The 14,115-nt window shown below is 35.6% G+C and overlaps 1 protein-coding gene across 4 annotated transcripts in view; it reads left to right on the top strand.

The window, feature by feature from the left end:
• The window catches only part of POT1 (protection of telomeres 1), a 58,050-nt gene extending 44,502 nt beyond the window's left edge, over window positions 1–13,548 (top strand). For 2 of the 4 annotated variants that reach the window (XM_068996178.1, XM_068996186.1), the window contains exons 13-20: window positions 115–159; window positions 581–737; window positions 2,013–2,218; window positions 3,490–3,625; window positions 6,186–6,280; window positions 7,828–7,919; window positions 10,066–10,171; window positions 11,227–13,548. In XM_068996178.1, the coding sequence (XP_068852279.1) occupies window positions 115–159; window positions 581–737; window positions 2,013–2,218; window positions 3,490–3,625; window positions 6,186–6,280; window positions 7,828–7,919; window positions 10,066–10,171; window positions 11,227–11,456 (1,067 nt within the window). In that variant the 3' untranslated portion in view covers window positions 11,457–13,548. Of the gene's footprint in view, window positions 1–114; window positions 160–580; window positions 738–2,012; window positions 2,219–3,489; window positions 3,626–6,185; window positions 6,281–7,827; window positions 7,920–8,304; window positions 8,355–10,065; window positions 10,172–11,195 lie in introns of those variants that run through there. The other 2 variants (XM_068996194.1, XM_068996201.1) reach the window with 2 other exon arrangements.
• The last annotated feature ends 567 nt before the right edge of the window (window positions 13,549–14,115 follow it).

The following is a 14,115-nucleotide window of genomic DNA, read 5'->3' on the forward strand; positions in this document are numbered from 1 at the left end:
CTTTTGGTTTTGTGTGTGTATCCACATGTCTGTCTACCTGATTCTTTGTGTGTGTCCACACGATAAAAAAGAAAGGAAGGAAGGAAAATAATTGGGAATTCTTATTGATTTTAGATCTTGAATTGGACTTACAGAGATGTCAGCAGTTATCTGTTACAGGTAGGTAACATTTTGACCTTAAGGTGAATTTTAATTTTGCTAAAGAACAAAAGCTATTTTGAAACATTATCTTAAAGGTTATTGTAGGAAGAGCTATTCTAAAAGTATAAATTCCAAGAGTATAAATACATGTATGTTGTATTGGGTTTACTTGTTGTTTAAAGGAATAGAGCATATTTGTATATTCTGCTTTCATATGTTTTTTCTACACCATGCTCCTGCAGCCTGGTATGATTTATCTTACAGACTGTAATATGAAGTTAATAAAATTGATAAAACTGAGGCTGCAGCTGGGAAGGAAGGAAAAGTTTGAAATAAGGGAAAAATGCATACCTGTGATTGCCATTTCCTGTATTACAAATATTACGGTGATTAATAGTATACCTGGTGCTTTCTCCTCTGTCTGTGTATTGTTTTGCAGTATTAACAGATCATCAGGATTTGAGTAACACAGAACTGAAAACAATAACAAACAGCACAGCTCCTCAACAGTATCGCATTAGAGCAAAGCTGAGAACTTATAAACCCCAAAAACTCCATCAGTCTGTTAAACTTCATTGTTCCAAATGCAACTCTCTGTAAGTGTTTCACACAGTATAAGTAAGTAGAAATTGCTCTGTATATTTTGCCTAGATTTTCAGTGTGTTTTCAACCTTTTCTTGTGTAAGATGAGCTGAATGTAAATGTATATCATTTTGAGCAAAGATTTGAAACTCACTGATAATAAGTAGAAAATTTTGAAATCATCAGATGAGTTCCATTTACAGAATCCTTTGAGTGCTTCCAAAACAATTTTTTTCTTTATTTTCAAATGCAGTAGTGCAGTTTTTCCATACCATAGTTGTATTTAAGTATCTTAAGTGTTTCTTTATTGCAGTTTTAAAATAGGACATGCAAAGAGGTATACTTGTCTCCTAATGAATTAATAAAATATGTTTGACTACAGTGTGTCTTCCAGACAAGGCATCTTTTCTGGATCCAAAAATATCAGGCAAATGACACAACTTCAGGCTATTCCCTCGGGTCCTGCCACTGGTCACCACAGAGAAGAGATCAGTGCCTGCCCCTCCTCTTCCCCTCATGAGGAAGTTTTAACTGCAATGAGGTCTCCCTTCAGTCTCCTTCAGGCTGAACAGACTCAGTGACCTGAGCTGCTCCTCATATGGCTTCCTCTCAAGGCCCTTCACCATCTTTCTTGCCCTGCTTTGGGCACTCTCAGAGATCTTTTCCAACCTAATTGATTCTGTAATATTGGTATAATTTGGATGGCCTGCATTATTGCTTCGCTGTGTATGACAAGTGGAAATGTGTAAATGGTGTACTCCAGTAGGACTGGATAGAAACTGTGTGGTGCAGTTGCAGATTTCCCTTTACTTTCCTTTTATGTGAAGCTATTCTAGTAGTGTCCTTTTTTTTCTTTTTTCTCCCTCAATATATGCAAAGTCAAATAGACTAAAACATAAAACTCGAAATAATATAAGGTTATGCGGTCTTTTCACTCTAATGAAGTGGTATGCAGTTTTTGGCCCTTTTAAGGCCCAACTGAAATCACATAAAGCTGATAGATTTGGTTTTCTGTGGATTTTCATTTGTGTGGGATGTAGCCACTAGGCTGCCTCTGCTCCTAGGTAAGTTAGCATATTGCTTAGCATATTTATTAACATGGAAACTCATAATATACTATGCAACTCTAAATGTTTAAACTGATAAAACAATGAGAATATTTTTCCTGTATGTCCTTTAACTCTCATGACTATATTCTAATATTTATTTGGAGTACTGTCATCCTTGTTGGTAGATTGCCTGAGGAGAAGCTGTTAGAATTTACTTACTCATTTTGGAAATGGTTTTAGGCAAGAAGTTCCATATGGAGATGACTTTGATTTCATTTTACACGGCTCTGCCAATACTGCCCCAAACCCAGAATTACACAATACATCCTGGTATGAATCTGTAACGTGGACTACTCAAGACCAGAAACAAAGGGAAATAGCCATCCATTTTGTGAAGCACGATGAAATGCTTCAACATCCTGAAGACACCTTGCTTATGATAGAAGGTAAGGTAAATTGCAAATACACCAATTCTTACAGCACAGTGTCCACTCTGAGTATGTACAAAGTAAAGATATGTGTTGAAGTTGTATTCAGTGTAAGTAGTGATGATCATAAAGGCATCTTCAAAGAACAGAAAAACTGAGCTGGAACTATAAGTTAATGTTGTCCAAACAGGCGATGGTAGTCTGTGAAGGTCTTGTAAGGTGCTTCTGTCTATTTTAGAATGATGCCAATATTGCTTATTGTTGATTATGCTAAAATTAACATCTGAACATGGTTTCTTTTCTTCTAGCTGTGCTTACTGGTTTTTCAGTTCTGATTTAAAAACTTGCTGAGTCTTCTAAACAAGCCTATTTTTAGTGTTGATGTGGAAAAGCTTTGAAAGGCTTCTGGTAGTACAAGCCTCCAATTAACTTTGTCAGCCTCTGGATGTCAGTGTTGTTTCAGATTAATAGAGCTTCTCTCAGTGTGAGGTTTTTTGGGTTGATGTGGTTTTTATCAGATTTCCTCAGGGAAGAGAAATAGCCGCTTTAAACAAAGCAATTTAGCAAGGTACTACTGAGGAATTTTTAATATAATAAAAAAAATAAATAATTGCATATAGCATCATTCAGAGTTTATAACAAAGTCTTCCGTTGTGCTCAAGTAGTGATGTGAATAAGCAAGTATAAGTCAGGTGGTCCTTTGTGTGAGGGTCAATGACCCCTTTTGTTTTCTGCTTTCTTTTATAATGGATTAGTTCTGATAGCTGCTTTATTCCTGATGTGTTCCAAACTGATTTCAATCTAACCTTTGCTTTCTGAGAAAAAAAAAAGAATCTATTTCTTCTCTGTTTTCCTAAAACAGCTGAGCAATATAACTCGGTAAATCTATTTTCAGATATGTAAGTGTCAGCAACTAAGTATATTTGTATATGGATATGTGCATATAAAAGGTCAGTTTGGTTGCTTTGTTTTTTTTCCTAGCAAAATGGCTAGTAAAATCATAGGAATAATTATATGAAAGTGATGTTTACTAAATACAACTTCTTGGTCATAGTGTTATGTTACAGCTATGAGGAAGATAGTAAGGCATCTGCTTTGATAAATGTCAATCCTTGTTTCTCAATTGAGTCTGTTGTTGAGTAAAAGTGAGAAGGTATTGGGCTATTTTTTGGGTTTTTGGTAGTGTATATCAATTATTATTAAGGCCCTGAAATCAACTGAGAAGTGTAAGTTGTTTGATTTATTTCTGGCTACTGTTTAAGAAACCATGTTTTTTCGCTTTTTAATAGGTGGAACATTAAAAGAAATCTGGAAGCTTACAAAAAGATTTAAGTGTGTTATTCCTGTGAGATCCACAGAAGATGATCTTGAATTATTAGATCTTTCAGCTCCTTTTCTTCTACAAGGGAATGTAAAATATTATGGGTAGGTTAAAAGTAATTGTTGATACTTCAGTAGTTGCAGTAATAGATAGCATTTTCTTCAGTAATTCAGACTGCAGTGCTGAAGGGATAACTTTCCCAAAGATTCTTTGATGTAAAATACATAGCATGATGTGGAGCATGATCCACAGTACTGACATCAGGGATGAAATGCCATATCATTTGATACCTTGTATCAAAGGACTGACTGCAGTTCTGCTCTTGTTCTATAAATCTTAAGGCCTTAATTACACAGCTCTCCAGTTTCAGTTTTGTCTGTGGTGCATGGGTAGGGCCGTTGCTATAGAAATGGAAACACACATGCAGTGCAGGTACCTAAACACCTCTTTTAGTCCAGATCTTCCATTTTCTGGTCTCACTTAGACTAAAGTCAAAACATACATTGTTTTTAAAACTGTATGCTATGGCGTTTTATATATACATATACAGCATAACAGATAATATTTAAATAGAGATCCAGAAAATAATCTCAGCCCGTAAATCTACAACTCATTCTCTCTCATTCTTAGTGTTGGGAAAGCTTGAGGTTTGGAAGCAGTAAGGGACTTTGGACAGCCTTACCTTACCATTTGTAATTTATTGTTATCCACAGCAGTGCAAAGTGCCTTACCTGTTTGTGGATGTCATTCACTGTAGAGTGACTTCAAGAGGTTTCTGAATTCCACAGTTTCAAAGCTGTGGAATACAGTACGCATCTCTAGATCTGGTATGTCTGCTCTGCCATGCAGTGCCATGTTCCTGCTCAATGAGAGCTGTCAGCTGTGTGTCCTCCCAGTAGTGCCCAGCAGCGTGACCGTTCAGGCAGAGTGCAGTGCAGTGGTGCACTGTGCCACGTCTGCAGGCAGTAAAAAATGGTCTGTGCAGAAATACTCTGTTTCATGTGAACTCTAAAGTTTCCCATAAGGGCCATCCATAAAATGAATATAGGTAATTGTTTCTCTTTGTCATACATAGTTTTGACCTTTCCAGTTATTGCTGTCTACCTCTTTTTTTAAATAAAAGCAGTATATGGGTACTCCTACTGGGACAGGATCTTCACCAATACAAAGTATTTCCCCTTGCACTTTCATAATCCATATATTTCCCCAGCTACACACAACCCACCTTCAGACATTGTTCTCTCTTCAAATGGTTTGACTGTAAAAGTGAATGGTTTATAAGATATTCCATGATTGTTTATAGGATATTTAGGAAGGAACCTCACAAGTATGCTGGCATTTCAGAGCTATGTTTTATGCACGTTTTTATCAGTGCCATATATTTAGCAAAGTCTAGAGAAGATTTTGTATGATAGAATGAATTATATGTGTGTGCATATGCATGTACATTCATCTGTATATAAAAATGAACACAGACACTACATATAAGAAGCAAGATTCACAGTTAATTTATTGGAGTTTGAGTGGGTTTTTTAAAGGAAAAAAGTGACTTTGCTGAGCTTGACTGTATCACTTAAGCAGAAGTAGTTTTATTGATTTTTATGACATGCTTTGCATATGATCCTAAAAGATAATAAATGTTTATTTCAAGTTCTAACTGTAATATACTAATACAGAAGCTTAATTTGAAACAAATACGTTTGTTCTGTAATTTCATTCCTTAAGGCAAATGGGAGTAACTTTGAAAACAGTTCTTCAATATTTCCGTCCACTTGCAACATTAGCTTACTATGTCATGTGTAAAATTTATCATAATTGGTGTAAAGACACCACGAATAAAGTAGAGTGTTTTAACCACTCTTAAGTTAATATTTTCAGCATAGGCAAAGCCAAATGTCTCTTGTAACTCTGTAATGGGTTTAGAATGTGCTAGAAGTTCAGATTCATTCCTTTTTTTACAAAGTGAGAAGTAGTGGCATATGTACATATGTTTAGCAATGTAGTGATCTTAGAATCATAGAATGGTTTGGGTCGAAAGGGACCTTTCATGATCATCTAATCCAATCCCCTGCCTTGGGCAGAGACACCTTGCACTAACACCAGGTTGCTCAGCTCCATCCAGTCTCATCTCGAACACTTCCAGGTATAGGGCATCCAGAATGTTTCTGGACAACCTGTTCCAGTGCCTCCTTCTTTGCAAAGTATTTCTTCTTTCTGCACAATCTACATCTACCCTCTTTCAGTTTAAAGCTGTTTCTCCTTGTTCTTCACTACAGGCTTTGGTTAAAACTCTCTCTGTTTTTCTTACAAGCCCCTTTTATACATTGAAAGGTCACAGTAGGGTCTGCCTGGAGCCCTCTGTTTTCCAGGCTTAACAACCCCCGTTCTCTCAACCTTGATGTACAGTTTTATTCCTGTCTGTTGACTGAAGTGGTCTTTTCCAGATTTATTTCTCCTCATGGATAGTTCAAAAACAGCATTAAGGGTTTTGTTGTGCTCTAAAGCTGGTGTGTCTGGTAAAATAGTTACTTCAAGCAGCAACAGAAATACTTCTGCACTTCCACTGTGTAAGAAAATCAGAATTTTGATTTTTTCTGTGCAGAACACTTCTAGTACAAATACATCAGTGTTTGGTTAGTCTCCATCTCTTGTTTTAAATGCTAGGTGCAAGCAGTGTTCAACTCCAAAGCCTATCAAGAATCTAAGTTCCATTGCAGCAGAACAGCAACCGTCATGGGAGCCAACTGAAGTAGCACAAGGTGAGCTGACAGGATACTGTCCTGAAATACTTTTTCGCCTTGATTCTGTAGTTTTGATATGAAATAGTTTGATTTGCAGCTCTGGGTTGCAATGTTGTACAGAAAGCATGTAATTATGGTCATGTTGAATATGGTGCTGTAAAATTCATTCACCTTTTACCAGTTGAAATAACATACTTTTGGATCTATTGCAGTATGAATTAAAGGATTTTATATTTGACTAGTTTCTTCTACCATAGGTATCAGTAGTAACACTTACCATAGTGCAGATGTCATGAATTTTTGGTTGTAGATGTTACTTTTAAACTGTGTATGTACTTGCAGTCCTAGAAGTTAGTCTTGCTTTTCCTTTTGAAGATACAGTTTTTCTGACCGGAACTAAAGAGAGTCTTATTTAATGACTCGTACAAGTCAGATTTTTATCTTCTGTAAACCTTATGTTAAGGATATTCTAGAGAGTCTGCAAGAGATAATATTCAAATGAAAGGAATTACACCAGAACAATTATGTGTATTCTATGCTTTCTGTGTTCCTTGTGTTACTGTATGCAGTCAACATGTTAAAATGCTGGAAATTGAGTTTAAAACCTTACAATGCATTAAGGAAAAAGAATATTTGCATGTTTATCAATTCATATTCTAACATATTAAGTTGGAATATCTAGCAGTATATAAGTTTGGTAAACACATTCTAAAAGAAGAAAACTATTTGAGCAATACAGTGATTTTCTTAAATAAACTGTCATAATTGTATCCTATTAAATAATTGTAAGGTAATATATAACTGGCAGTGATTGACAGTTCTCAAAATGAAAACAGTATTAATGCTTCCTGACAGTTACACTATTTTATGTATATATTCTTCTATCATCTGTATTTTCAGACTAAATTATAAACCTGCAAGTATATCAGATAAGTTGAACAAAAAATAACTACCAGTTTAAGTAGGTGTACCCAGAAAAAACTGATGCAGAGGTGTAGTAACTTTGTCTGTTTCTATTTCACGTTTGCAGCGTAACAGTTACTGCTGCCGGTGAGGGAGTGACTGTAGTCATTTACTTAGGCTGGAATACTTTCAGAACTGCCAGCAAAGTTTTTTCTGAACCAGCTTGGTAGCTTTTACTACGTCATAGGAAATAAACTGTTTTCCTCAGAAGAGAGTTTTCAGGTGAAATTCTTATTAGCACTGAATTAAGAGCACCTCTCTAATCTTCCATGGATAAAAGAACATAGGAGTTGGAGGATCCTGCTAAGGTGGGATCTAGGATCTAAGCAAATGTTATCTTTTTGTTTACTAGCATGGGAATAAGTATTTAAAAATCTTTATGTGTTTTTATAGGCTCATCTATTAAAGTGTTACTACAAAAATTGCAATGTGGTCTTAAATGATGTTTTGCTGTTCAGAGCCTCTATGTTTTGGTCTGTTACTTTATACTTTCAATGACAGTATCCAAAGTCAGCTACTGTTAAAGGAAGGATATTGTCAGCTCGAGTTATAGTTTGCCTTGCATATTCTCTCAGAGAAACATCAATTTTTCTTTTCTTCAGTTTTAGGTATTGAACTGCTCCAGTATGTTTTTATTATGAAGTTTACACTGGTTGATGAAACAGGAGCACTAAATGCATACCTTTTTGATTATGTAAGTAAATCTGGGTAAAGATAGGCTCTACAGATGATGTGTGTTTGGATTTTATTTGTTTTTAAATATAACAAATGTATGTAGACAAATATTCATTCTGTGTTACCTGCAGTGTTTTGTAGGAATAATTACAATGCTGTAAGGTTGTGAATACTGTACAGAGTATAGAATATTAAAGCATAAAGACAAAACTGAAGCCTAAAGATAGATTATTTGGTATTTCCATAAACTTTTATGTATTTCTGTAGCTGAATTTCTCTTTTATTGGCAATGTTAAATTATGCTGCCTGAATGCTGTGTGAATGATAGGAGTGTTTCAGTATTTATGCAGCTAACTTATGCATTAGTTTAAAATCTCACTACCTCTTTTTTTAACTCTCAATAGAATCTATCCATTGAGTAATGCTTGATGTTTTTGTTTCACATGACCATGAGGTAAGGAGACCTTCTTTCCCTAGGCAGAACTCAGCTATGTCTGTTCAGATATTTATCGCGGATTTCAGAAGCAGTTTATTCAACTACTTTACTAACCTTAGAATTAACCTATCTTCAGTTTTCTCTGAAGCAATTTAAGGCCATTACTGCTACCTGAGACACTGAAGAATGGATGGTTTTCCTGTCACTGCAATGTGGGTGTGACAAAATGGGATGGAGAAGGAATTTAGTTGGATTTTTTTTATGCACAGCAGTGCAGTTTAATGTGTCTATATCTGCACATTTTCCACCATTATATTAAATTACTTTGAATGGGACTTTGAAGAGAATACTCTTCCTTGTTTAATTTTAAGACTGTAAGTAAAAGTAATATCACAAAAAATTTAGTTTTTCTTAAAATACATGGTGTTTTAACAGCAAAGGACTTCAAAGACTACAATCCCCATTTCAGCCAGTCATCTTTTCATTCTACTGTCCTTTTTCCTTTTTATATCAAGAAACTAGACTGCAAAAGGAAGGTGGGGGATTTAAACCATCTCTTGATGCAAAATTCCAAAAATTTTTACTTCATGGTGGCTCACTTTCTTATCAGATACTGCTCAGTACTGCAGTTTAGCTGAAGTAAAATATCCACAATTTCTTCTGAAGTGCCAGCTGCTCACATTCCTGCTGGTGGTACTTCAAAGGCAAGCCAATAGTTTCCAAGCCTAAATTCCAGTCCTTCAGCACCACCTGAGAAGGAACTGGGCTGCTTTGAAGTGCAGCTTTACACTAGCTTCCAGTTGCACTTCCATATGAACACAGTGCTTTTCTTTCCTCCCCTCCTTATAGGAAAAGTCAGTGAAGCAAAAAAATGAAAAAGTTTTATACTGAGAAGAAGAGTTGGAAGAAAGAGGGTTATTTGTGTCAATTTTGCTGCTGGATTATCTTTTAACTTCTGATCATTGCCATTAAGCATGTCATACAAAAATTATGCAGAGGCAGATTATTCTGTATTTGTATCTTGTCACAAAAATGAGAAATTACTAACAAAAATCTTAGCTCACTCTGAGAAGTTGTAACATGATGAGCCTTTAGAGATACAAAATCAGGTAACAAACTTGGAAAGAATAAACTTGGAGTTTTTTAGTCATGCATACTGTATGTGGTTTAATAATACCTAGAAAATGTTTATCTAACATTTTAATGTTCCATTTATTATTTTCTGTCTCCATTCAGAAATGAACCCCGCAGTATAAGACTTTTTCTATAGTTTCTAAAACTGTCAAAAAATGAAACTCACACTAAGGGAGTTCCACAGATACAAAGCCAGGTTGCTGTGCCCCTTGTTTTCAAGTGATTTTGTTCCTCTCAAGATGTGAAGGACTGTTGAGGGGGACTGACCATCCTCTCTGGCCATAATGTTGTCTGATATTGTCTTGTTACAGAGGTTCATGAGGGATATCTGCCAGTTATGTATAGAGACCTACAGGTGTGCTTTCTGTAGGTGGCTGTAGTCCCTAAATACTCAGGGGTACTGAAAAACAGACTGTTAATTTTTTCAGACAGTTTGGAGTTTTTTCTGTAGCTGAACAGTTTTTTGAAATAATATTATTCTTCTGTTGTGTTGTGTTACCTGATTTTAAGTTCCTAAAAGAACATGCAGTCAAGGTTCTGGCTAATGATTTCTTACGCCTCTTTCAACACCTCATATTTTTCTGTTCTCTTTCAGGAAAAGTTTTTCCAAATTCCTGCCTCTGAAATCTTAACTAACAGTTTTCTTCAGCAGAAGATGCAGATGACCATGAATACGCTCTGTCCTCCAGGAAGAAAATTAGGTCAGCTTGCTGTTATTTTAAAAGGGGGGTGGGAAGGGAAAGGGTCTTTCAGTCTGCTATTGCATATGCAAAGTCTTAGAATTAACTTATGCACAGGCAAAACTCAAAACAGAGAAATGCTGGAGTCTGAAAGCAGAGTTCCAATTAATTTGTTCTGAGACATGTCTTTAATATTAGCTCTCCCTTTGAGAAAGAAAATAAATGGTTCAGTAAATTCTCGTGTAGCATGCCATGATCTGTGAATACAGTCATGCCTGTGCAGGCACTAGCATACCATCTGTATTCATATGGAAGTTAAGCAGAGCCCCCTTGTACTGGATGTCGCAGCATGTTAAGGAAAACTGAAAGGAAATTCAGCGTATGGCACGTGGTTTGTGTGATACCCTGCTTTTGATTGCACGTGCTGATTTAGAGCATCCCTTGCCATGGGAAATATCCATGGAAATTGAGCAAATCTTTAATCCAAATCCATTTACAGAGATTTTTGTTCAATGCATGTGTTGTGGCACAAAGTAGCTCTGCCTAAACTACACATGTCTAAGGTAGCTGGATGTGTGATGCAGCTCCAACCTCCAGTGCATACTGCAAATACATACATGGCTGTCAGTGACCACTGCAATCACCCTGGAGTCTTTGCCATACTTAGAAAAAGTTGTCCTATAAGATTGTAAAGGATTTTCCCCTTGAGACCATTGAAATTGTCTCATTGAGACACATGGAGATGAATTTTTATTATTGGAAAGTCTTTACATATATGTATTTTATACTGTGGCACAACTACTGGATCCAAGTGTTTTGTGGAGTGCTGGTGCAGGGAGGACAAGTCTTGGAAGACTGTCACTAAACACCATTTCAGATCTTGTGTGAAACTTAAAAGATGCCAATTGCAATTTCAAAGTTAACAATTTTTTTTCTTACTATTGTATGCATTTAGCTATCCTAGTTAAGATCCTGCTCAAGTTATACTTGCCTCTTATAAAAATTAGAAATTAATATTGAACAGTAATTTGGATTTTGTTGGTAGGTGACTTGCCGTGGCTGGAATGCTTCATCAGGTCCTATAATGTCAGAGATGCAACGAAAAATCAAGTTTATTACCAAATTTTTGACACTACAGTTGCTGAAGATGTTGTATAGTTGTGTGTTGCTAATTGGAAGTAATCCAGTAAGAATCAATTTCTTGGGGGGGGTGTTGGGATCAGAGACTGTATTTAAAAAAAAAATAAATCTTTGTTTCTTTCTTAGGAATTTAACCTGTATGTATGATTTTTTAGTTTATATATGAATGGGAATGGGAATTATACTGTGATATATCTGCTTTTTTCCTGGCATACAACTTCATGATCTGAGGGCAAGTGGAGGTGCTAAGCTTTTCACTTGAAGCTGCTTGGCTTAGGCTGATGGAAGCAATCTACTATCCATCTATCCCTTAAAAAGGCAGTGATGAGGTTACTCTAAACTCGTGAATTTTACTCAGAAAAATGTAGTCAGGATGATGCTGTGTGTTCATTTTTGTATTAAATTATGTCAACAGAGGTAGAGAGAAGGAGCTCTTCAGTAAACTCAGACTACTTTGTGCAAGCCAATATTACTGTTCTCAGACAGTTTGACAGGGAGGTAGTTTTTTAGAGATTTCTTTGATTTTGTACTGATACGTACATTTAGACAAACTCCTCCTGTTAGTAATACTCAGGTAACTGCTACATGTACCAGTTACTTGTAGATTCTGATGGGGTTGTGAACATGACCATGTAATGATTATCACTAAAATTACAGGCAAGCCGTGAAATAAGTTAGTGTAAAATTGTAAAATGAATATTGGCATTTGGTAGATGGTAACGATTCTGGGGTGGCCCTGTTAGGTACCAAATTTGTTAGCATGCTTATTAGCTGGGTCTGTTTTCAAAGGCTCTCCTGTATCTGGCTAAACGTACTGTCAGATTGCACTGCCTCGATCTGCCTTTTCCATTTTACATAATCAGATTGTGGGGCTAAATTTAGAGATATAGAACTGATCTGGTGCTATCATGGATTGAAAATTCTGCTGGACTAGAAAATTATGTGGTGGTCTTACTTTGCATTTGGAAGTTTCTAGGACAAATTCAGGACATGTTTCTGTAAGGATAATTAATGTAGAAATCCCTGTCAAATCAAATGCTTTACATCTGAGCAAAATTACTTAGTATTTACAGCAGTATTTACAGCAGCTGTTTTTAAAGAAGTTCAGAAGCAAGATGGGATATTTGTGAGTAGATTATTATTTTGATTGTAGATGACATTTTATTTTTTTCATTTTTCAGGGCCATTTAGTAGATTATGCAATTTGTCATTTAAAGTTTCATCAAATTTCCTCTGGTAGTTTTCTTATATTGTAAAAAATTATACTGGGTTTATATGTTGTAAGGAAGGATATTGTTCTTTATTGATCGGTGTCTAGGGACAACCAATATTAAAAGTGGTGAGTGCATATTTCCTTTAAAAATTCTGAAAAATAAAACAATTTTGGAATTGAACCAGCAGTTTATCAGAGAGTCTACTGACTTAAGAAAGTTTTCTAGAATTTTTGCATAAATGCATCAACCAAAAAACTTACGGCAAATGAATATTATAAAACTTTAGAAACTGGCCATACCAACATGTTTTCAGAAGTTAGATGCTAAATTGAAGGCAATCTTTTCTGCTTTTATTGTACAGAGTGTATGAAAATGTGAATTTCTATTTTTAGATTTTTGTTAACAACTTTGAAAGATATTGATATTGTACATTTTTTCTAAATGAGTCTTTATAAAGTAACAAATAAAAAGATGTTTTGAACTGCAGTGTAAAATGAATCAGTTTCACCGCATGCCTTGTCTGAGATCCCTGCCTAAAAAACTACGTATGCATCACATGATTTTTTTTTGCTATTGAATATCGTATTAAAATGCTTAATAAAGATTTCTCCAAATAATTAGGTTTTTCTTGTATTTGTCTTTTAGTTTCTGTTTCATAACTGGGAAAACTTTGTCGTCAGTAACCTTCATCCAACTCCAAATGAATGCTCCAAATGAATGTGTAGTTTGTTGAGTTGAAATGTACATGTTTCATTCTCTTTCTAAATATAGTGCGTAGAAATAAATTAATAATTATGTATTTGTTCATACTAAAGATCACTGTATAGAAAGGAGTTACTGGACAGACATTTAAAAATGGGTCTCATTGGTAGCCTTTGTACAGAGCAGTGGAACTTGTACTGAGGTGGACCTTGGATACCTATCCTGGTCAGTGGTGAGAGCTGCGTCTGACTGAGGGGTGAAATCCTGAGACTGTTGTGTCCTGCATATGCAGCACCAGCAGACTCTGGTTTCTGAAAGATGAGTGTCTCAGGCAGCAATCACTTTTAGCCATTACTTACAATTTTCTTAATTACAAATAAAAGTCTTGTTTCCTTTGGTGAGTTTCGTGACCAGGTGTGTGATTTCAGTTTCTAAAACATTAATAAAAGTTCAAATGTCTACTCTAATAGTTGTTAAATTACTGAAATATATATTTAAAGACACTCCAAATTTGAACCGATAGGAGATCGGGTTAATACTGGTACACTAAGATCCAGTGAGAACTCCAGGCATGTGTTGCTGGTTTCACATCTTTTTTCTTCTTCCACATACATCCCAGCATATAGGAAAACTGAATCGAAACATCACTTTCCTACTAGAAATGGAAAATACGCATGGAATGTGAAGTATATCACACACATCAACATCATCAAGGGGGAAGAATATCTGAGTATGAAAGGATAAACTGTGAGGGAAAATAATAGAATTACAAAAGACCAAAAAAGGAACATGAACCCATTCCCCACTCCAATTACATGGATAAGTGAAGAAAAGGTGATAAAATTGTAAGTAAAAAGGAAAAAGGTATTTTCAGGGGAAAAAAGCAAAGAAAACAAAATAGATTTGGAA

Source organism: Aphelocoma coerulescens, chromosome 1A, assembly GCF_041296385.1.
Source record: "Aphelocoma coerulescens isolate FSJ_1873_10779 chromosome 1A, UR_Acoe_1.0, whole genome shotgun sequence".
NCBI lineage: Eukaryota > Metazoa > Chordata > Aves > Passeriformes > Corvidae > Aphelocoma > Aphelocoma coerulescens.